The following is a 24,006-nucleotide window of genomic DNA, read 5'->3' as shown; positions in this document are numbered from 1 at the left end:
TGAGGTTCAGTTTGTATAAGAAAGGCAGGATAAGTGCTTGCTGCTTTTTCCTTGTTTACTGATATTGGGGATTATGTGTTCTCTATTCTCCAGTGTATTCTTGTTTTATCTTTACGAGCCTAGATGTAGGCATATTTGATGTGTTTGAATCCAGTGTAGTTGTTCTTCTTGTTGATGCTCAAAATGTCTTTGTGATTATGCTTATTAGCCAGTAGGAGCCTCTTCAAGCTGGCTTCTGAGACCTTTTGACGTGATGCTGTAGTCTGATTGTTCTTTGGCTTTCAGCATTTTCTTAAGCTACTTAAAAGTAACGTGCTTTTTTAAAGCTTAGAATAATAAAGACTCTCTTGGAAAAGATCACTGTTTTTTATAATCAATGAATTAGCATTCCACTATAGTCAGTCCAGAAATTTCTTTATTCTAAGTCACTTTCTTATATATAGAGAGGCCACCCTATAATAAAAAATTTTAGGAAACCTAGCTTAACTTGAATTAACTGTTAAATTTGACTTTATCAGTAACATAATGTGGGTTGGAGAATATAGTTGGGTTTAAAAGTAGAATTTTAGTCTAGTTCTATAATTTGATTTCTTTCACTTTCTAAGACTCTTTGTTCTTCTATTTAGAAAAAAATGTTTCTGTTTAATACTTTTGAGCAATGCTTTTCAAATTTTTTCTTAATTTTTTAGTTAAAAAAAATTATTGTGCTGAGCAGTGCTTTTTTATTACAGGTGCTGGTCGCATAGAGTTATGTTCTGGCTTGTTGGAAGGAGGAACCACACCCAGCATGGGTAAGCATCCATTTTTTTGGATTTCCTCATAGGAGTTCACAGAGCCTAGAGACAATTGATAATCTGTTATTGGGATCTTTTACTCAAGTTACTAACATGTTAACTGTGCCATGAATATTGTATCAGAAATGTTTCTACTTGCAGATAAACCTGTCAGTTGTAGATGTGATCAAATAGATATTTTTTTCCCTTTAGGTATCAAAAAGTTGAGATTAAAGTACTATTAATATTGGTTCATATACCCTGCAGGCTGTCAGGGACCCTGGTTTCCTTGCCTCTTTCATTCTGGCATCCTTGGCATCCTGGCTTTTGTCTTCGTTTCTCCCCTCCTGCTCGTTGTGCTGTTGTCATTTTGCTTTTGCATAAGTTAAAAACTCCACACTTCATTGTTATTATTTTTGTTTAAAGAGTCAGTTATACTATAAAGAGTAAAAAAATAACACAGTCATATTTAGTCATGTGTAGTTACCATTTCTGGTGCTCTTCCTTTGTATAGATCTGGTATTTCCGTCTGGTTTCCTTTTCTTTCTGCCTGAAGTAATTCTTTTAACATTTTTTGTAGTATAAGTGTGCTAGTAATGAATTCTTTCGGCTTTTGTATATCTGAAAACATTTTTCCCCATTTTTTGAAAGATATTTTTGCTGAGTGTAGAATTCTAGGTTGACAGTTTTATTCTTTCAGGACTTTAGAGATGCTTCTCCAGCTGTCTTCTTGCCTATTGTTTCTGACAGGAAATCTATCATCCAAACCGTTGTTCTTTTCTGTGTGATTTGTCTCTTTTCTCTGATTGCTTTTAAGGTTTTTTTCCTTTATTCTTGGTTTTGAACATTTGATTATGATGTCCCTGAGTGTAGTTTTCTTCATGTTTCTTGAACATGTGCGTTTATACTTTCATCACACTTGGAAATTTTTCAACATTTAATGTCCTCCACTTCCTTCTTCAAAGACTTCAACTAACTTAAATAAGGCTGCTTAAAGTTGTTCCACAACTACCCTTAAAAAATTTTTTTTTCTGTTTCATTTTCTATAAATCTTCCTTTGTTTTCAAGTGTACTAATCTTTTCTCTGCAGTGTTTAATTGCTGTTAATCCTAGCTACTATATTTTTCATCTCACATAGTTCTTATCACTAGATATTTGAATTTATTGTTATATCTCTTGTCCGTTTTAAACTTTTTTGAACATATAGAATAAGGTTGCTGCTGCTGCTGCTGCTGCTAAGTCGCATCAGTCGTGTCCGACTCTGTGCGACCCCATAGATGGCAGCCTGTCAGGCTCTACCGTTCCTGGGATTTTCCAGGCAAGAACACTGGAGTGGGTTGCCATTTCCTTCTCCAATGCATGAAAGTGAAAAGTGAAAGTGAAGTTGCTCAGTTGTGTCCGACTCAGCGACCCCATGGAAAAGGCAATGGCAACCCACTCCAGTACTCTTGCCTGGAAAATTCCATGGATGGAGGAGCCTGGTAGGCTACAATCCATGGGGTCGAGAAGAGTCGGACACGAGTGAGCGACTTCACTTTCACTTTTCACTTTCATGCATTGGAGAAGGAAATGGCAACCCACTCCAGTGTTCTTGCCTGGAGAATCCCAGGGACGGCGGAGCCTGGTGGGCTGCCATCTGTGGGGTCGCACAGAGTCGGACACAACTGATGCGACTTAGCAGCAGCAGCAGCAGCAGCGACCCCATGGACTGCAGCCTACCAGGCTCCTCCGTCCATGGGATTTTCCAGGCAAGAGTACTAGAATATAGACTAAGGTTACAATAGCTATTTTAATGCCTTGGCTACTAATTCTAACACATGTATCAGTTTTGATTGGTTTTGTTTGATTGATTTTTTACCTCATGATCCATCTTGTTTTCCTACCTGATATTTTTCATTGTGTGTAAGACATTATGAATTTTACTTTGTTGGCTACTGGATATTTTTGTATTCCTATGAATATTCTTGAGCAGTTAGGTTACTTGGAAACAGTTTGTTCCTTTTGGATAATGTTTTTAAAATTTGTTATGTGGGTCTGGAACAGTGGTCAGTCTAGAGTTCATTATTCCCCACTACTGAAGCAAGACCCTTTCTGCACTCTACCCAGTGCTCCATGAATCTTGAAATTTTCCTGTCTGTCTGGTGGGAGCAGGCATTATTCCTGGCCTGGTATGAACAACAGGCAGTATTGCTTCTGATTTTTTTCAGTGGATCTTTCCCTGGCTTTGTGTAGTTGCCTTGCATGCATACATCAGTTGGTACTCAGTTGAGTATTAGAGATAAGTGGGGTCAGGTAGGGAGGGTCTCTCCTGACTTCCCTAAGCTGTGACCTGGAAAAATCTCAAGGTAGTAATCTGGGTAATAGGAGAGCTTACCGCATTTGTTTTCCATCTTTAAGGGATCATTATCCTTTGTTGCAAACCATTGTTTGATATGTTTTGTCTCTTTTTTTTTGAATAAGTGGAAGGGTAAATCCAGTTCCTGTTGCTCTGTCTTGGTCAAAAGCAGAAGTCCCTATATGAATTTTTGACTCCTTTATTTTATTCTGAGATGGATGGTAGCATTATTTATTATAAAAGGTTTATGTATGCAATGGCCTTTTAGTGACTCTCCTCACTAAAATAAAAGAGGGCAGTCCCTGGCCATTCTATGAAATACCTAGAACATATCTGTAATTTGAGGGCAGTCTGTTTTTTGCAACAGCAGTCATGCATGATGGACTTCGTGAATGGGCCAAGCCAGCTATAATATGCCCATCACCAGTCATTGCTTGGTGTCCCATACAGAACTGGGGTTCTTGTAGCAAGGAAAAAGAAGTAAATTCATATTAGGTAAACAGTCATGGTGCCTGCCACAGATCTTATACCATTGAGAGTTTCTGAACTAGTCACAAATTGTGTCAGATTTGGTTATTTTTGTTCATGAATTTCCCAGGCAAGAATACTGGAGTGGATTGCCATTTCCTACTCCAGCGGATCTTCCTGACCCAGGGATTGAAGCTTCATCTCCTGTGTCTCCTGCATTGCAGGTGGATTCTTTACCCACTGAGCCAACAGGGAAGCCCTCATTTTTGTTCATAGATCGCCTGTTAGCATCACAAATAAGTGCAACATTGCTCCCTTTTACACATCTCTTATTAAAAAAGGCTTTACTAAATATCTTCATCTAGTAGGAATCATAAACTTTAAAACTATGTAACCATCTGTATAGCAGGTTTTAAATAGAGATGTAATCATTAGGAAGGAGAAACCAGATCTTAGGGAATACATTGGCAGAACATAGAGCCTGGTAGTTGTTACACTTTTAAATGTCACATTCCAGTAAAAGAATTTTTGTTAAGCACAACAAAAAAATTTTTAAAAGCATAACTGAACAGTGCTTTTAAAATGCAGTAACTTCTGTTTTCTAAATTGCTGTTTTTACCCTTGACTTTTTTATTATGTAAATTTCTACTTATAGGTACGTTTTTCTTCTCAGTGTCTCCTTTTTCCTTTAGATCATCTTTCTATGGTTTTTACTCCATCAGCTCTTCTGTTCCTTGTAGAAGTGATAACACCAGAGCAAATGTAAAAGACCAATACAGTAATATTTTATTGACTTCCTTAAGCTTTTAGCTTACATTTGAATTTTAATTAGTCTGTTCCCTTTCTTACAGGTGTCCTTCAAGTAGTGAAGCAGTATGTCCAGATCCCAGTTTTTGTGATGATTCGGCCACGTGGAGGTGATTTTTTATATTCAGATCGTGAAGTTGAGGTGATGAAGGCTGACATTCGTCTTGCCAAGCTTTATGGTGCTGATGGTTTGGTATTTGGGGCATTGACTGAAGATGGACACATTGACAAAGAACTGTGCATGTCCCTTGTGGGTAAGAATTTGTATCAGAGACCAGAAAGCCCCTAAAGATGATTGCATTGAATAGTCCCTATACAGAAAAATGCAATCACAAAACTGGCTTTTCATTCACACCTGCAGGCACTTATATTCACCTGTTTTAAACACTATTATTTAGATGTTTTAGGTAGACAGTATGTGCTACAGAATCCCCCTGACTCAGCTGCAATAGATTGGATTATGCTGCTTGTTCCTATAGGGTTTAAGGGGAATTTACCTTGATCTCTTTAATCACAGCAGCAAAAACTTTAAAAGCTGTTCCAGTTGGTAAGGATGGGGAGACACAGAGAACACAGAAGCAAAGTATTTATATTACTAGGCCAGAGTATTTCTTAAAGATTTTCAGAAGAGTAAGTGACAGATGTAGTGCTATCCTTATAGTTGCAGATTGTATAATTTTCATTTCAAGGGGTGGATGACAGTTTTTTAAAATATGAAAGTTGGAGATTAATGGAAACACAGGACTATTAAATTTGGAAAACTACCATTTTTTAAATTATTATTATTTTAGCTCACTGTCTTCACTTAGGAAAAGAAAATATAAAAAAGTCCTGTCTAACATGGAGAGTTCTGTAAATAGTAATCAGTGATTATCTCTTCATTCATGTTGTTATGTGATTTTCTTTTTATAGCTCTTTGCCGTCCCCTGCCAGTCACTTTCCACCGAGGTGAGTCATTTCCATTTTAGAAGTTCTGTTGAACGGTGTCAGTTTTCTCATTTCACCAAACGCCACAACCTTTTCATGAAACACAATTCTATACTGTTACCAATTGGTTTTTTTTTATACCTGTCATGGGACTAACAGTTGTAAATTTAGAAATGCACAATTTCTAGAAAATATGAAGCCTTAGTTATGAAAAGTTGTTAAAGGCAGAAGGTGCTGGTGGTGGAATATAATAGAGGGAAAGAGTAAGCATTGCCTGCAAGTGTGTGTACTTGTCACAGAATTCCAAGCAAGAATCTTGAGATTTATTTTTGTTGCATCACCTCAGGTCATGTGCAGTCTCAAAAAGAATAAATCACTGTGGCCAATGGAAATAAAATGTACTGCTTGACTTAAACCAGATAAGACCATTCTGGAGGTCGGAGTGAGGTCAACTTTCCCAAATTTGTGGGCAGAAAGGGGCTGGATTTCCAGTGAAGAATTGGATAATATTAGGAAGAGGAGAGAAAAAATACGTGCTAGATAGTCAGTGACCAGATGTTCACTATAGTGCGCAAAACTATTTTACATTATTGATAGCTTGTCTACTTGAGAATGATTTCTAAAAAGTGTCTAATAATTTTATGTAAAAATGCTTCCTATCTCTGAATCAGGCAGTTACAGTTCCCATTTTTGCCTAGCATTGGTAAAATGGAGGAACGAGTGCGAATTTTGCCTTTAAGGCACTGCTATTGCACATGAAAAGAAAAAAAATCTTCAGTTTTTTTTTGATTTGATGATATGCATGAGAAATTACTGAATGTCTTTCTGTCCTTTTGAGTAATTGTCCAAAGATTAAGATGAGAGTGGACACCACCATTTACATCCATTTATAGAACTTCGATATGAAACATGTTATCCTTGTTAATTTGTGAAATGAATAACACCAGAAAACTGTTTTCTTAACTTACTGTTTAGCAATGTTTCTTATAAACTAGCAATAACTAAAAAATGTTAGATTGCATAAAAGTCAAAACTTTGAAGCTAGCCAAAAACAAAAAGTTTTAAAATATGAAATCATTTAAATAAGTAAATATTTATCTGAAAAATATATAGTTTAAAATTTGATATAAGTAATTCAAAATAAACCCACCTTATAGAATATATTTTTCTTTTCTTAAACTAAGAAAATCATTTTAGAGTTCTGTTCTTTTCCTCCTTCAATAAATTGAAAATACTTCCATATTTTTTAATTGTTATATTGTCCTGGATTCCACATTTTTCTCACTTGTGTATTTAATACAGTAAGTCTCCTACATATGAACCTTCAAGTTGTGAACTTTCAAAGATGGGAACATGCATTTTGCATGTCTAATCATGTAAGTTAATTCACATGTCTAGCGTCACCTGTGTGCACCCTCTATAGGTGATTATGCCTTTGTGTACTTTACTGTACAGTACTGTATAGAATACAGTAGTACAGTATCTTTATTTCAAGCCCAGGAAGCCTGGAAGTACGTGTAAAGGCAGCAGTGATAGGTATTATAAACCTGTTACAGTACAGTTCAATATAGCTGATTGATACTGATACTAACTTTGTTGGATATAGGAACAAATTGGACTTACTTACACTCTTGGAATGGAACTCATTCATATGTAGGGGCTTACTATAATATGATAGTATAATCACTGTGAGAAGGTACTGCCACCAAAAAACTAAAATCCTCTGTAGTAGATTTAGGTGCCTACATAAATTAAAGGGCAAAAGGAAGGGGTTTATCACCTAATCCACCATAGATCAGTATTTAGTATCATGTAGCAGCACAGAGGGAGAAGGCAATGGCACCCTCTTCCAGTCCTCTTGCCTGGAAAATCCCATGGACGGAGGAGTCTGGTAGGCTGCAGTCCATGGGGTTGCTAAGAGTCGGGCACGACAGAGTGACTTAGCAGCAGCAGCAGCAGCACAGAGAGTCAAAGCAGAAGTCGTTTTGTTTGGGGTTTCTAGTGCCAGTTTCCTTAATGAAGAGGAGAGAAGTCTCTTAGAAAATAGGATGGAATTGAAACTTGATAGAGTCTGTCGTAAACAACTATCTTTATACTATGAATCTTGAAAACACGGGGTAAAACGGATTAGAATAAAATATTAGTCAATAAAGAGAATATGAACCAAGGCCTTTTCTAGAACTGATGAGTGTAAAGTTTTCATTCTGCTTGTGCAGTTTGTTTGAGCCCTTAGAACAGACTTTCCCAAATGTGAGTCAGTTGTCTGTCACATTTACAATTTGACCATATCCAAGGGCTACTTGTGCAAATTTACTTTTAAAATCTTAAGTAAATTTATTTTAAAGAGAAACTAATGAAAAAAATGGAAGCTTTTCACTTCTAATCTGCATTTAAGTAAATGCATCTGTTCATATGTATACCATCTAAAATGATCCTGCAGGGACTTCACTGGTGGTCCAGTGGCTAAAAGTCCACGCTCCCGATGCAGGGGACCTGGGTTCTATCCCTGGTCAGGGAACTAGATCCAATATACTGCAGCTAAGACCCAGCGCAGCCAAATAAGTAAATTAAACAAATATTTTTTAAAAATAAAATGATCCTGGTACCACTAGTGGCACTGACTATGGTGTAGTGGTAAACTGTTTCTCAGGAAAAAAAGAGCCTTGATTTATAACATTTGTTGATTTCTGTGGTTTAAATACTTCCACCTTGATTGATTTCAAGCTGGTAATGGGTTAATAATCATGCTTGTAAAATTCATGAGTATTTAGCAATTGACTCTTGTAAGCCAGGACAAGCTAGGTCTAGCATACCACTGTGGGTATACTACATTTTGGAAAGCACTGTATTAGAGAGATCTGTTCAAAATTCAAGTCAGTTTTATTTATTTCAGCCTTTGACATGGTTCATGATCCAGTGGCAGCTCTAGAGACCCTCTTAACTTTGGGATTTGAACGAGTATTAACCAGTGGATGTGACAGTTCAGCCCTAGAAGGACTACCCCTAATAAAGCGACTCATAGATCAGGTACACATGATTTCTTTCCTTTCTTCCTAAGAGTCTGTTGTGGTTACTTCTGATATTCTGTTGTTCAGAGAGGTTGTGAAACTACATATTAACTAACTTTGTGGGGTACTCTGTAGCAAGCAGGCAGTAACATATAACTTTTATTTCTTTCACATAGCATTTTTAGTAACCAAGGCTCTTAACATCTAATTATAGACAGTGATTAAACAGCTGATCTACTTTGGATAACTGCAGAAAATTTTACCTTTTTTCTGCCATCATCATTACATAGCTTGATGCATAGCTTCTTACCGTCGATCTGTGTATACTCAGGGGTTCCTGCATGAAATTTGAGAAAATTATCATTTGGAGGTGAATTCTAAAACTAAAACTAGGACTTCCTTGGTAGTCCAGTGGTTAAGACTCCACACTAATACTGCAGGGAGCGTGGGTTCCATCCCTGGTCAGGGAACTAAGATCCTCTGTGCCACAGAGTGCAGCCAAAAAGAAAAATTCTAAAACTATTCTTCTCTCATCCTTCCCCAACTATCAAGATAGGAAATATGTTTATCTCTTATGTGATTTCCTCTTGTGAGTTCGCATCATTTGTAGAATAGTTAGAAGATGGCTTTGTAATTATATTAATAGTATGTCTGTTTTCTCACACCAGTCCAGAGATATCTAAATGAGTGAACATGGACTTGAGATGAGAATGTTCTGGATTTGAGAGAGGTTTGACGTTTGCTGTTTAATGTTGAGTAGATTACTAGCACTTAAGCCACTGTTGCCTCGTGTGAAATTGAGATAATTTTAATATCTTCTTTATAGGGTTGCTCTTCGGATTTATAGAGATAAGGTAGAATTGCTGCTGCTAAGTCGCTTCAGTCGTGTCCGACTCTGTGTGACCCCATAGACGGCAGCCCATGAGGCTCCCCCGTCCCTGAGATTCTCCAGGCAAGAACACTGGAGTGGGTTGCTATTGCCTTCTCCAATGCAGGAAAGTGAAAAGTGAAAGCGAAGTCGCTGGGTCTTGTCCAACTATTGGTAGAGTTAAAACATAATATGAAAGATAAGAAATGCTCTTGGTAAGAGCCTTGGTTTCCATGGTGGCTCAGTTGGTAGAGTCTGTCTGCAGTGTAAGAGACCCAGATTCGATCCCTGGGTGGGGACGATTCTTTGGAGAAGGAAATGGCAACCAACTCCAGTATTCTTGCCTAGATAATTCCATGGACAGAGAAGCCTGGTGGGCTATAGTCTATGTGGTCACAAAGAGTCAGACATGACTCAGTGACTAACACTTTCACTTTTACTTTCAAGAAATAATGTGAAAGATAAGAAATGCTCTTGGTAAGAGCCTTAGCAGAGTGCTTGATTTATGATACATGCTAGTGTTTGTAATTATTATTTGTGGTGGTTGTTCAGTTGCGAAGTCACGTCCAACTCTCTGTGATCCCAGGGACAGCAGTACACCAGGCTCCCCTGTCCTTCACTATCTCCTGGAGTTTGCTCAAATTCATGTCCATTGAATCGGTAATTCTGTCTAACTATCTCGTCTTCTGACCCCTTCTCCTTTTGTCTTTTCCCAGTATCAGGGTCTTTTCCAGTGAGTTGGCTCTTCGCATCAGGTAGCCAAAATATTGGAAATTCCCAGCTTTCAGTGAATATTCAGAGTTGATTTCCTTTAGTACTGACTTCCTTGTAGTCCAAGGGACTATTATTGTTACTGCTATTATTAATAATATTTAGTCTTTTTGTATAGACATCTGCTAATGTTTACTTTTCTATAGTCATGAAAATAATTTTCAGAAATTTCACATGAGAATTAGATTAACTTTTCTAGTCAGCTTACTGGCTTTAGAAATATTTATTTCTATTTATTATTTATTAAGTGTATATTAAGGTGCAAGGGGTCTTCCCAGGTGGCACTAGTGGTAAAGAACCTGCTTGCCAATGCTGGAGACAAGAGATGAGGGTTTGGTTTGATCTTCCTGGCTTGGGAAGATCCTCTGGAGGAGGGCATGGCAGTCCACTCCAGTATTCTTGCCTGGAGAATCCTCTGGACAGAAGGGCCTGGCAGATTACAGTCCATAGGGTCGCAAAGAGTTGGACATGACTGAAGCAACTTAGCACACATGCAAGGTACAAGGCATTTGCAGCCAACTCATTGGAAAAGACTCTGATGCTGGGAAAGATTGAAGGCAAAAGGAGAAAGGGACCATAGAGGATAGATAGATAGCTTCACCAACTCAATGGACATGAATCTGAGCAAACTCTGGGAGTTAGTGGTAGACAGAGGAGCCTGGCCTGCTGCAGTCCAAGGGGTCGAAAACACTCAGACACAACTTATGAACTGAACAGCAGGGCGATTGTAGTATGCTGGTGACCAGGGGGCATGTGTGTGTGTGTAGTCACTAGCCTTGCAAACCAGTGCACAACAGGCACTTCCAATAGAGTGCTATATTTAAAAAAAAGTACTGTAGGAGCACATTGAAGAGGAATTAACCCCAGATTTGAGGGGTTGGGATTCACAGCAGTTAGCTTCCCAGAAGAAAAGACATCCACACTGTAGTGTCTTTTTTTATTGAACATGCTGGATCTATGTTGCTTCAAAGACTGCTCTAGATGATGTGAAGAAAGGGAGCTATTCTCTTGTTCCTGTGCTCGGGCTTCTCACTGCAGTGGCATTTCTTGTTATGGAACACAGGCTCTAGGTGCTTGGGCTTCAGTGGTTGCAGCCCCTGGGCTCCATTGAGCATAGGCTCTATATTTGTGGCACATGGACTTAGTTGCTCTGCAGCATATGGGATCTTCCCAGATCAGGGATCGAACCCATGTCTCCTGCATTGACTGGATTCTGTACCACTGAGCCACCAGGAAGGCCCCACACTGCAATGCCTTACTCATTTAAAGGATGATTAGTAGCCATCAGTCTAAACTGGAATGGAGAGAGGGAAAGTCAGGGGGATGCTCCTTGTAGACAAAATAGTATATGCAAAGGCCTGGAAACAAAAGTGAGCATAACTTATTAAGATATTAAAGAATGACTATAAAATTGAATGTGAAGAATTCACAGTGAATACTGTCCAGAGCCTTTTAAACTATTTAAGAGTTTGCATTTTATCCTTGGTTCACTGGGGAAGCCTGAAGGGTTTTGAAATAGAAGAACTGATGAATCAGGTTTCCATTTTTTAATGGTTACTCAGTATGGAATAGAGAATAATTGTCATAGTCATATGTTGCATTTCAAAATGTTGTGTGTGAGAAAGAGACAGATTTGTAGTTTAGTCATTTGGTAGGAAGAGCTAAGTTAAATATTCTTATACACTAAATTTACTTTTTTTAAGTAAAAATTGTATGTATTTAAGATGTACAATGTGATATTTTGATTTTCATTCTGTATATGTACAGAATAATATTCTATATATGTAAATCAAAACATCACATTGTACACCTTAAATATATACAATTTTTACTTTAAAAAGTAAATTTATTTATAATAAGTCTATAAGAATATTTAACACAGCTATGTACAACATGATACTCTGATTTATATATACAGAATGAAGGGGCTTCCCTAGTGGCTTAGTGGTAAAGAATCCACCAACCAATGCAAGAGATTATAGTTCGATCCCTGAGTCGGGAAGATCCCCTGGAGGAGGAAATGGCAACCCACTCCAGTATTCTTGCCTGAGAAATTCCATGGACAGAAGACCCTAGTGGACTACAGTCCATGGAGTCACAAAGAGCTGGACACTGCTCAGCATGCACGCATACAGAATGAAATGGTTCCAGTCAAGCTTGTACTCAGCTGCTCGTTTAGTGCACTTGTGTGGTATGCTTGTGTGCGTTTGTGTCTGGTGAAAGTACCTGACATCTACTCTCTTAGCAAATTATTAGTATTCGGTACAGCTATATTGACTATAGTCATCATGCTATTCATTTGATCTCTAGACTCAATTTATCCTGTGTAGCAACTTTGTACCCTTTTACCAACATCTTCCCATTTCCATCACCTCACCACCCCTGGTAATCACCATTCTGTTCTCTGCTTCTTGTGTTTTACTTTTCTAGATTGCACATAGAAGTAAGAGTATACTAATTTTGCTTTTTTATTTTTCAGTTTTCACTCTGCTGGGTCTTTGGTGCTGAGCAGGATTTTGTCTAGTTGGGGCAAGCAGAGGCTACTCTGTAGTTGTGGGGTGTGGGCTTCTCATTGCAGTGGTTTCTTCTGTTGCAGAACAGGGACTTTAGGGTGCACAGGCTTCAGTGGTTGCAGTGTGTGGCTTCAGTTGTTGAGGTTCCTGGGCTCTAAGCACACGCTCAGTTGTTGTGACTCACAGGCTTAGTTGCTCTGCAGCATATCGGATCTTCCTGGACCAAGGATCTAACCTGTGTCTCCTACATAGGCAGGCACATTCTTCACTACTAAGCCACCAGGGAAGCCCAGCTTTATTTCTTGAAGCCATTTTGTAGCTGTGTAATATACTGGTGAAAGCAAGAATTTGGGATTAGAAAGGTTTATTTTTAAATACTAGTTCTGCTGTTTATTGAGCAAAAAACAATAGACTTGGGCAGTTTACTTAACCATCAAACTTGCTGTTTATTAACAGTGACCTTGGGGAGTTTACCTAACCATCCTAAACTTGTTTCTTTACCTACAAAGTTGCATAATGAGTGCCAGTTAGCATAGTAAAAGTGCCTACCTCCTAGAGTAGTTGTGGATTGCTTCAGCATACATCTGACATTTAGTAAGTGCTCTATATTGGCAAGTCATTTTGATAGCCCAAGATGAGCATATAGTTCTAAATAACGTTTTTTGAAAGGCCCCCCAAAAAGCGATAGGATTCATCTCTTCAAACATTTGTCCATATTTTACAAAGCTTTCAGTTGGAAGAAACAGTTACAGTAAATATGACTTTTTCTTACTCCTAAACTCATTTCAGCTTTCTACGTAGTAAATATTTAGTTTTGTGGGTATTTTGCTTTAGTATGTTTGAGGATACTAAACAGCCTTGTTTTACTTCTCTAACAATTAATAAATTTTATGAAACAGCCTCCTCTCCTTTTTATTCTCTATTTCTTTGCTTAATTTTTTTTCATTGTATGTTTAAGTATTTCAGTTCAGTTCAGTCACTCAGTCGTGTCCGACTCTTTGCGACCCCATGAATCGCAGCACACCAGGCCTCCCTGTCCATCACCAACCCCTGGAGTTCACTCAAACTCATGTCCATCAAGTCAGTGATGACATCCAGCCATCTCATCCTCTCTTGTCCCCTTCTCCTCCTGTCCCCAATCCCTCCCAGCATCAGGGTCTTTTCCAATGAGTCAACTCTTCACATGAGGTGGCCAAAGTATTAGTTTCAGCTTCAACACCATTGGGTGTTCCAATGAACACCCAGGACTGATCTCCTTGAGGATGGACTAGTTAGATCTCCTTGCAGTTCAAGGGACTCTCAAGAGTCTTCACCAACACCACAGTTCAAAAGCATCAGTTCTTCAGCACTCAGCCTTCCTCACAATCCAACTCTCACATCCATACATGACCACTGGAAAAACCATAGCCTTGACTAGACGGACCTTTGTTGGCAAAGTAATGTCTCTGCTCTTTAATATGCTATCTAGGTTGGTCATAACTTTCCTTCCAAGGAGTAAGTGTCTTTTAATTTCATGGCTGCAGTCACCATCTGCAGTGATTTTGGAGCCCAAAAAAATAAATTCAGACACTGTTTCCCCATCTATTTTCCATGAAGTGATGGGACCAGATGTCATGATCTTAGTTTTCTGAATGTTGAGCTTTAAGCCAACTTTTTCACCACTTTCACTTTCAACAAAAGGCTTTTTAGTTCCTCTTCACTTTCTGCCATAAGAGTGATGTCATCTGCATATTTGAGGTTATTGATATTTCTCCTGGCAATCTTGATTCCAGCTTGTGCTTCTTCCAGCCCAGCGTTTCTCATGATGTACTATGCATATAAGTTAAATAAGCAGGGTGACAATATACAGCCTTGATGTACTCCTTTTCCTATTTGGAACCAGTCTGTTGTTCCATGTCCAGTTCTAACTGTTGCTTCCTAACCTGCATATAGGTTCCTCAAGAGGCAGGTCAGGTGGTCTGGCATTTCCATCTCTTTCAGAATTTTCCACAGTTTATTGTGATCCACACAGTCAAAGCCTTTGGCATAGTCAATAAAGCAGAAATAAATGTTTATCTGGAACTCTCTTGCTTTTTCTATGATCCAGCAGATGTCGGCAATTTGATCTCTGGTTCCTCTACCTTTTCTAAATACAGCTTGAACATCTGGAAGTTCACAGTTCACGTATTGCTGAAGCCTGGCTTGGAGGATTTTGAGCATCACTTTACTAGCATGTGAGATGAATGCAATTGTGCGGTAGTTTGAGCACTCTTTGGCATTGCCTTTCTTTGGGATTGGAATGAAAACTGACCTTTTCCAGTCCTGTGACCACTGCTGAGTTTTCCAAATTTGCTGGCATATTGAGTAGTGCAGCACTTTCACAGCATCATCTTTTAGGATTTGAAATAGCTCAACTGGAATTCCATCACCTCCACTAGCTTTGTTCGTAGTGATGCTTTCTAAGGCCCACTTTACTTCACATTCCAGGAATCTGGCTCTAGGTGAGTGATCAGACCATCGTGATTATCTGGGTTGTGAAGATCTTTTTTGTGTAGTTCTTCGGTATATTCTTCCCACCTCTTCTTAATATCTTCTGCTTTTGTTAGGTCCATACCATTTCTGTCCTTTATTGTGCCCATCTTTGCATGAAATGTTCCCTTGGTATCTCTAATGTTCTTGAAGAGATCTCTAGTCTTTCCCATTCTGTTGTTTTCCTCTGTTTCTTTGCATTGATTGCTAAGGAAGGCTTTTTTATCTCTCCTTGCTATTCTTTGGAACTCTGCATTCAGATGCTTATGTCTTTCCTTTTCTCCTTTGCTTTTCGCTTCTCTTCTTTTCACAGCTATTTGTAAGGCCTCCTCAGACAGCCATTTTGGTTTTTTGAATTTCTTTTCCATGGGGATGGGCTTGATCCCTGTCTCCTGTACAGTGTCACGAACCTCCATCCATAGTTCATCAGGCACTCTGTCTATCAGATCTAGTCCCTTAAATCTATATGTCACTTCCACTGTATAATCATAAGGGATTTGATTTAGGTCATACCTGAAGGGTCTAGTGGTTTTCCCTACTTTCTTCAATTTAAGTCTGAATTTGGCAATAAGGAGTTCATGATCTGAGCCACAGTCAGGTTCCAGTCTTGTTTTTGCTGACTGTATACAGCATCTCCATCTTTGGCTGCAAAGAATACAGTCAATCTGATTTCACTGTTGACCATCTGGTGATGTCCATGTGTTGAGTCTTCTCTTATGTTGTTGGAAGAGGGTGTTTGCTATGACCAGTGCTTTCTCTTGGCAAACTCTATTAATCTTTGCCCTGCTTCGTTCCATACTCCAAGGCCAAATTTGCCTGTTACTCCAGGTGTTTCTTGTCTTCCTACTTTTGCATTCCAGTTCCCTATAATGAAAAGGACATCTTTTTTGGGTGTTAGTTCTAAAAGGCCTTGTAGGTCTTCATAAAACTGTTCAACTTCAGCTTCTTCAGTGTTACAGGTTGGGGCATAGACTTGGATTACCATGATATTGAACAGTTTGCCTTGGAAATGAAGAGAGATCATTATGTTGTTTTTGAGATTGCATCCAAGTACTGCATTTTGGACTCTTTGTTGACCATGATGGCTACTTTAGGTATTTATATTTTATAAGTATAAAATATTTATATTTTATCTGTTATCTGTTATCTGTTTTTGTTGAACATGAATGCCCCACGAGAGTAGGAACTTACTCTTGCTCATCATGTCAGGGAGGAAAAACTTTTTCTTTACCCTCTTTTTTTTAAAAAGTGAACATTCTTAGGTTCAGTTTTTGAGGTTCAAAAATAAACTAAAAAAAGATAAGCAAGAAAAAAAGATTGTGATCACATGTGTATGTATATTTGGGCATTCACAAAGAAATGTGACTCAAAGAGGTGCTTAGAATTTGGGGCATATAAACCATCTTAATAGATGAAGAGGAGGGGATAGAGTACACTTAGGGACTCAGAAGTGAAAGGAGAAAGTGCATTTATGGAAAAACAAATGACTCTTTGGAAGGATAATTGGATCGTTAGAAGAACATATGGGAGACAGGATGGTTTTTCCATAGTGTCTGTTTGGCTGTGGTGCTGATGAGTTTCTCCCAGCGGGGGGATTTATGACAGTGGAGGGTTTTTTGGTTTGTTTGTTTTTTTTAGTTCTTTTGGGAGTCTGCTTTTAGGCAAGTAAGGAATTTGAGCCTTCAGCTCAAAATCATTTTTATAGCACACAGCCATGTTTTGGACCCCTTCAATCACAGTGGTCCCCATGCCTACAACAGTGTCTGGTACATGGTAGGCACTTAAATGTATTTGTTGGATGGATGGAGGAGTGAATCAAGTGACATTTAATAAAACCTTTCATAATAGAGCAGTGTGATCAGGGTTTTCTTCTGCAAATTAGTGAGCTTGCTGTAGCATGTTATTTTTATCTGTCATTATTACCTACCTGCTACTAGTGTTTCCACTGAGTATACATTTGTAAAAAGGGTGATTTCCGTTTTGATTTTGAGTGATACTGAGTATATATCACCTAAATTTATTTAGGAAATATAATAAAAATTAGAATGAAAGTGAGGAGATTTTAATACCTATCTTCTGGAATTATCAGAAATTAAATTAATTCCTATAGTTCATTTTATTCTTTAGTAGCCAACAAAATGGACCTCTGGTGTTTTTTAATTGGTATAATATGGTAGGGAATTTATAGGCTATAAATTCCTGTATTTAGGATTTGAGGATATAGGATTTGAACAGATTCCTCTCCCCACCCCCCACCCCCACCCCCGGTAATTTACAGTTATGCTATACTCTTTCTTTTATACTAAAATCTTATTTAAATTCAACAACTTTCATTCCATGAAATTAAAAGACGCTTACTCCTTGGAAGGAAAGTTATGACCAACGTAGATAGCATATTAAAAAGCAGAGACATTACTTTGCCAATAAAGGTCCGTCTAGTCAAGGCTATGGTTTTTCCAGTGGTCATGTGTGGATGTGAGAGTTGGACTGTGAAGAAAGCTGAGCACCAGAGAATTGATGCTTTTGAACTGTGGTGTTGGAGAAGACTATTGAGAGTCCCTGGACTGCAAGGAGACCCAACCAGTCCAACCTAAACGAGATCAGTCCTGGGTGTTATTTGGAAGGACTGGTGCTAAAGCTGAAATTCCAATACTTTGGCCACCTCATGTGAAGAGTTGACTCATTGGAAAAGACCCTGATGCTGGGAGGGATTTGGGGCAGGAGGAGAAGGGGACAACAGAGGATGAGATGGTTGGATGGCATCACCAACTCGATGGACATGAGTTTGAGTGAACTCCGGGAGTTGATGATGGACAGGGAGGCCTGGCATGCTGTGATTCATGGGGTTGCAAAGAGTTGGACACGACTGAGCGACTGAACTGAACTTTGATTCCATTGCATACCAAGAATTCAAAATGAGTGTTATTTTTCAGTAATAGCTTTTCTTAAGGTGATGTGATTATTTAGTATTTATATTTAGTTCTCCTATTCTTATGTTCATAACAGTACAAGTCTTTAAAGCAATACAATAACCTTTCTGGATAGAAGGAATTAGTATGCTGAGCATTTTACTTATGCATGATTCCAAAGAATTAGAAAACATCTATTGAAATTAGATATTAGTAGTAATTTAGTATAGTTATTTTTCTGTTTCGCTGCCTTACTATCCTGTGCAAGAGAAAGATATTAAAATTAACTTGTTTAATTTTTTTTATTTTTTCAGGCCAAAGGCAGGATTGTGGTAATGCCAGGTAAGTAATGCCATTTACTAGTATAACACTGAAAATGGGAAGGAAGAGCAAAAGAGGCAGGACAGTATGGGGAGACGTATTAGCACATAGTGCTATTTTATTAAAATGTTTAAGATTGGGAGATCCTGAGTGCAATTTAGAACTTTGTGTGAGGTTTAGCTCAGAGAAGAGCAGATAAGGATTGGGATTTTTCTACATTTGCTTTCCCATAGTATACAGTCTTGTGAGTGTAGATGTTCATTTCTGGTGATGCTTACTTACCAGGTTTGATGCTGCTACACTGGATTAGGGCCACATGTCCTAGTTGGTGACAAAGTATAAGTAAACGTTTAGGTAATATCCCTGAATAATCTAATACTCAATTTTTTAAAAATCTCTAATGAGCAAATTCTTGTAGTCAGAACAGGTGGATCACATACTCCTAATGATAACTGTAAGGTCAATTAAGTACATAATGGCTCATTAGAAGTCAGTAGTTTTTAAAGAATTAGATAAGCAGGCCTAGATCCAGAATGAGATGAATATAAAGACAGTCTTAATTTTTTCTTACTAAATTTCTCAAACAGATAAAAAAAGTAGAAAATAGCATATAAATACTCATGTACTTAATTTCTGTATTTAACATCTTGTCATATTTGTCTCATCTTTTTTTATCCTGAGGCATCTTAAATTAAATTAAAGGCATTGTGACACTTTATACTTCTCTTAAAAGGTGCGGGGCATTTTAACCACATTGTGGGCATCTAACCACAAGATCATTATCACATCTATCAAAATAAACACTAATTCCCTAAAATACCATTTAATAGTCGGCCAATACTTTTATAGCGTAAGTTTGAACAACTTATGCTATAAAATGTCCTAATTTCTGGTTTTACTGGATTGTTTCCTTTCAATATTGTTTAGCATGTATTTCCTAGTCTCTGTATTTCCTATAAACTGGTAGTTAGATCATAAGGCTTGGTTAGATTCTGGTTAAATATTTTTGGTAGAAATAGTTCACAATAATTCTGTATACTTCACGTTTCATCACATCAGAAGGCATATAATGTCTGGTTGTCTTAATACCAGTAATGCCAAGACTGACCAGGAGTCAAATGGTGATAGATATAAGAAAACTTTTTAAAAGAGGCCAAATAGAGGTATAGTGTCAGAATTTTAGGAAAGCTTTGACTTGTAGCAAGTTCCTGAAACATAAGCAGACAGAAAGCATACATTATCTGTTAAATTGAGACCCTTAAGAGATTTATTAGGGAATCTTAAAGAGACTTAATTGTATCTGATGCATTTCCATTAAGACTAAATGTATTTAGTCTTGACGACTAATACCCACACTTAGACAGTTGTTAACTTAAGATTGCTTTGGCATTATATGTAATTATTAAGTTATGTGCTGTGTGCAAGGCACTACTTGGGATACAGAGTTACACAAGAAACTACTTCCTCAAGAGGCTTATAGTCTTAAGTGAGATGATGTTATATCCAAAGTATTTGTGATTATTTAACAAACCTTACCAAGAAAATGCTGATTATATGCCAGGTTCTGTGGTAGATATAAAAACACAGAAATGTATATGAAGTAATCCTTCTACTTGAGGAGCTTACTGAGTAGATCTATAAATAAATTATGATAATTTCATGTAAATAAATACCAGCAAGTAAAAATTCCTGGGTAAATCAGCCTAATATGTGTCCATCACTGGGAAATATAAAGATAAAATATAGCAGTTTCCCTCTAGAGGATTTTCATAATGAAGCTTATAATTTAGGCTCCAGTTCCCTTATCTTTATAAAGAAAAGTATTGAAGTAGTTGTTCTTTCAAGTCCCAACTGTTAATCTGTGTTTGGGAAATGTATTACTTATGTTCTGATAACTGAGTAACATGTATTTCAGTGACCAGATATTCTGTTATTTGTTAGAAAGAAATAACAAATATTTGTCTTTTAATCCTTACAACAAGTTTGTGAAGTAAGCAATACTATCCCTCTTTGATGAAAAAAATTGAGGCTTAGTGGACTTGAGTAATTTATCCAAGGCCACATAGCTGTGAAGGGCCACTGTGGTAAAGCCAGGATTCTAATAAATCTGACCTCTCAGTCTGTGTTCTTTCTTAGGGCTCAGTGGTATTTGTTGTTGTTGTACTATATGACTAAAAAAAAAAAGTTAATGAGTCTGAAAGAGTGTGTAAGTCAAGTTATTTCAGCAACTTTAATCAGTCAGTTCAATTCAGTTGCTCATTCGTGTCCGACTCTTTGCAACCCCATGGACTGTGGCACACTAGGCTTCCCTGCCCATCACCAACTACCAGAGCTTACTCAAACTCATGTCCATTGAGTTGGTGATGCCATCCAACCATCTCATTCTCTGCTGTCCCCTACTCCTCCTGCCCTCAGTCTTTCCCAGCATCAGGGTCTTTTCTAGTGAGTCAGTTCTTTGCATCAGGTGACCAAAGTATTGGAGTTTCTACTTCAACATCAGTCCTTCCAATGAATATTCAGGTCTGATTTCCTTTAGGATTGACTGGTTGGATCCCCTTGCAGTCCAAGGGACTCTCAAGAGTCTTGTCCAACACCACAGTTCCAAAGCATCAGTTCTTTGGTGCTCAGCTTTTTTATTGTCCAACTCTCACATCCATACACGACTACTGGAAAAACCATAGCCTTGACTAGACGGACCTTTGTTGGCAAAGTAATGTCTCTGCTTTCTAATATGCTGTCTAGGTTGGTCATAATAAAGTTGATCTCAAGCAACTTTAATAGCTTGAGGTAAAAAATACATATTTTAACAGTCATCTAATCTGATATCAGTTGAGAATATAATTCTTTATATACAGACATTTAAAAGATTGTTCCTCAAAACAAATGAGTCATAAAATCCTTGATTATGCAATTTTAATAAGCTAGAATCAAATTCTTCTGTAAAATGAAATTTAAAAATGGGCATTATAATAAAGAAACTGTGTAACACCTTGCATTGTTCCCATTTCCGTGTGAAGTCCGTGTGTTATGGGCCAGAGAAGAACCTTGGAGATGTTCTGTTTTTGTTTTTGATTTTGTTTTGAGGTTTTCTCTTTGAGATACGTTTCTGAGTCTTTGCTTTTAATTTGATTTTGCTTTAATTAGGGGAAGCAGGGCTTGAGTACTCAATTATTTCCCTGGCCCCAGAGTAGTCTTTTAGATCATTGTTATACAAACCAGTGGGCATGTACAGTTCTGTCATAAAGGTTCTTTGATCTTTTGTTCTCCAGAGTCTGCATTCTTATCTTTCATCATTTGTTTCTAAATTCATTTTAGCTGAGTAAGGAGAGAATATCAAAGAGGAATTTCAGTATGAAGATTCCAGGTAGAGCTAGCAGTCATATTAGTCACTAAATTTTATGTGAAAATCTATTGTATTTACTATATTACTTATTCTTTCCAACAGGGGGTGGCATAACAGATAGAAATCTGCAGAGGATCCTTGAGGGTTCAGGTGCCACAGAATTCCACTGTTCTGCTCGGTCGGCTAGAGATTCAGGAATGAAGTTTCGGTAAAAATGACTCCTTTGACTCCTACAAAAAGGAATGGGATTAATTTTTACTTCTCCAAATAGGAAAACCTTAGTTGATGGCATGATTAATGAATAGAATGTTGTGATTAGCATGTAAGTATTAGTCATTTTTAAAGTTTTTTAACTGCAGAGTGGCTCTTATCCTGCCTTAAATAAGCAGGCTCTTCTGAACATAGGCTAACCTCCAAATCTTTAAGGCTTTACTGAACTTAGACGAGTTAATGGTCTAAGTTCACGACTGACGTGACTTAGCTGCTGCTGCTAAGTCACATCAGTTGTGTCTGACTCTGTGCGACCCCATAGACAGCAGCCCACTGGGCTCCCCCGTCCCTGGGATTCTCCAGGCAAGAACACTGGAGTGGGTTGCCATTTCCTTCTCCAGTGAATGAAAGTGAAAAGTGAAAGTGAAGTCGCTCAGTTGTGTCCGACTCTTCGGGACCCCATGGACTGTAGCCTACCAGGCTCCTCCATCCATGGGATTTCCCAGGCAAGAGTACTGGAGTGGGGTGCCTTTGCCTTCTCCGAGACCAGTTAATAGTAAACTCTAATTCAGCAACTAAGCTTCAGATGAAGTAGATATGTATGTGTGCCCATTCACCTGTGATCTCCTTTAGCAAAGTTAATAACTAAGGTAATAAGGATGGAAGAGCTGTAGTCCTTTTTATCTTTCCTACTGTTAATACTTAAATATTTCCTCACTTTTACCCTCTCTCTCTTTTTTTTTAAATTTTATTGTTTTTGACCATGTCTCACAGCTTGTGGAATCTTAGTTCCCTGACCAAGGAGTCAACCCACACCCTTGGTGATGAAAGCAGAGTCCTAACCACTGGACCACCAAGGAATTCCCCACTTTTAGTCATTTTGAAATTTTATCACTTTTAAGGAATTTAAACTATTATGTGTTTTCTATCATACTTGAGAGGATTCCTATAATTTAATAGTTAATTGATTATTTTCTGTTTGTAAGTTGGGGAAAATGAGATATAAAAGAAGCAAGAGCCTTAGATTTACAATTCCAGATATAAAATCAAATATACTATCTGGTATATTTAGACACTAGGTGTTTCAAGTAACTAATAAAAATTATGAAATATGTTAGTGCAGGGTCCTTGTTCTTGAGCCATGAAATCTACCCTAAAATGAAGTGCCAGTAGGAGGGTTCATTTAACAACTTATGTAATTTTCTGTTTCTTTATTATTTCCATTGCAGAAATTCCTCTGTTGCTATGGGAGCCTCTCTTTCTAACTCAGAATATTCTCTAAAGGTTACAGATGTGACCCAAGTAAGGACTTTGAATGCTATTGCAAAGAATATTCTCGTTTAGCCAGACCTCTCTGAGAGACATGGATATCACCAGACAAAGACAGAAGAATAGTCTACAGTTCTCTATGACAGCTTTAACCTTCTCTGGCCAGGACAGTCTGTCTTTATTTTGAGTCTTATAGTACCATGGAGAATGTTTCCAAGAAGAAAAAGAACTTGAAACAGAGTGCAGTCATTTTCTTTGCTTAATCTTGTCAGCCATCTCCATCATCGTGGTTAAATCTGGCCTACACTTCTTCTGCAGACAGAGGTTTAAGTCTGTTTTCAGTGGAATTAATTGAACTGGGAAAGTTCAGTTGCAAGGTATGAACTCAAATGTGACTTCATGGTCAACTCAATAGCGGTTATTTTGCCTTGTCATTGTAAAATAAAAATTGCCATTCTATTGTGGTAGCATCTCTTATTCATACCCTGAATACAATCTGTAGCCAAGTATTAGAGGGAAGATTTTTTGTTGTTTTTTAATTTTATTTTCTCTTTTTATTATGTACTTTTGGATGTGTTACCCTGGGCAAGATGCAAAGGATATAAAGTAAATGGTATAGCATAAAAATTTTCAGCCTTGGGAAGTAGGATGTAAAAGTTCCTAGACTTATAAAGGCCAGAAGCGATCTTTTTGTTCATCAGGTTACTTCTGTCTCTGTCACCAGAAAGAGAAATGGCTTAACCATAAGGTTCATCTGACAATTTAGAAAGACCTGTAGTGAGAACTGGGGAGGTTAGCGAGGTTATCAGAATAATAGTTTCTTTCAGTTGAGGCCATAGATATGAAGACTGGATTCTAGTGATGAAAGATGTTTTTCCTATGTTCAGTTCAGTTCAGTTGTTCAGTTGTGTCCGACTCTTTGCAACCCCGTGAATCGCAGCACCCCAGGGCCTCCCTGTCCATCACCAACTCCTGG

General features: G+C 37.9%; 1 protein-coding gene across 4 annotated transcripts in view; it reads left to right on the top strand.

Moving 5' to 3' along the window:
* The window catches only part of CUTC (cutC copper transporter), a 33,105-nt gene extending 9,616 nt beyond the window's left edge, over positions 1–23,489 (top strand). For 2 of the 4 annotated variants that reach the window (XM_070363991.1, XM_005892064.3), the window contains exons 3-9: positions 732–791; positions 4,428–4,637; positions 5,296–5,331; positions 8,204–8,337; positions 18,202–18,229; positions 21,654–21,759; positions 22,991–23,489. In XM_070363991.1, coding sequence (XP_070220092.1) covers positions 732–791; positions 4,428–4,637; positions 5,296–5,331; positions 8,204–8,337; positions 18,202–18,229; positions 21,654–21,759; positions 22,991–23,105 — 689 coding nt within the window. In that variant the 3' untranslated portion in view covers positions 23,106–23,489. Of the gene's footprint in view, positions 1–731; positions 792–4,427; positions 4,638–5,295; positions 5,332–8,203; positions 8,338–18,201; positions 18,230–21,653; positions 21,874–22,990 lie in introns of all 4 variants that reach the window. The other 2 variants (XR_011462814.1, XM_070363992.1) reach the window with 2 other exon arrangements.
* The last annotated feature ends 517 nt before the right edge of the window (positions 23,490–24,006 follow it).

The sequence above is a fragment of the Bos mutus genome, chromosome 26 (assembly GCF_027580195.1).
Source record: "Bos mutus isolate GX-2022 chromosome 26, NWIPB_WYAK_1.1, whole genome shotgun sequence".
NCBI lineage: Eukaryota > Metazoa > Chordata > Mammalia > Artiodactyla > Bovidae > Bos > Bos mutus.
The sequence above is the reverse complement of the archived record's forward strand: the minus strand, read 5'-3'. Positions and strand labels throughout refer to the sequence as shown.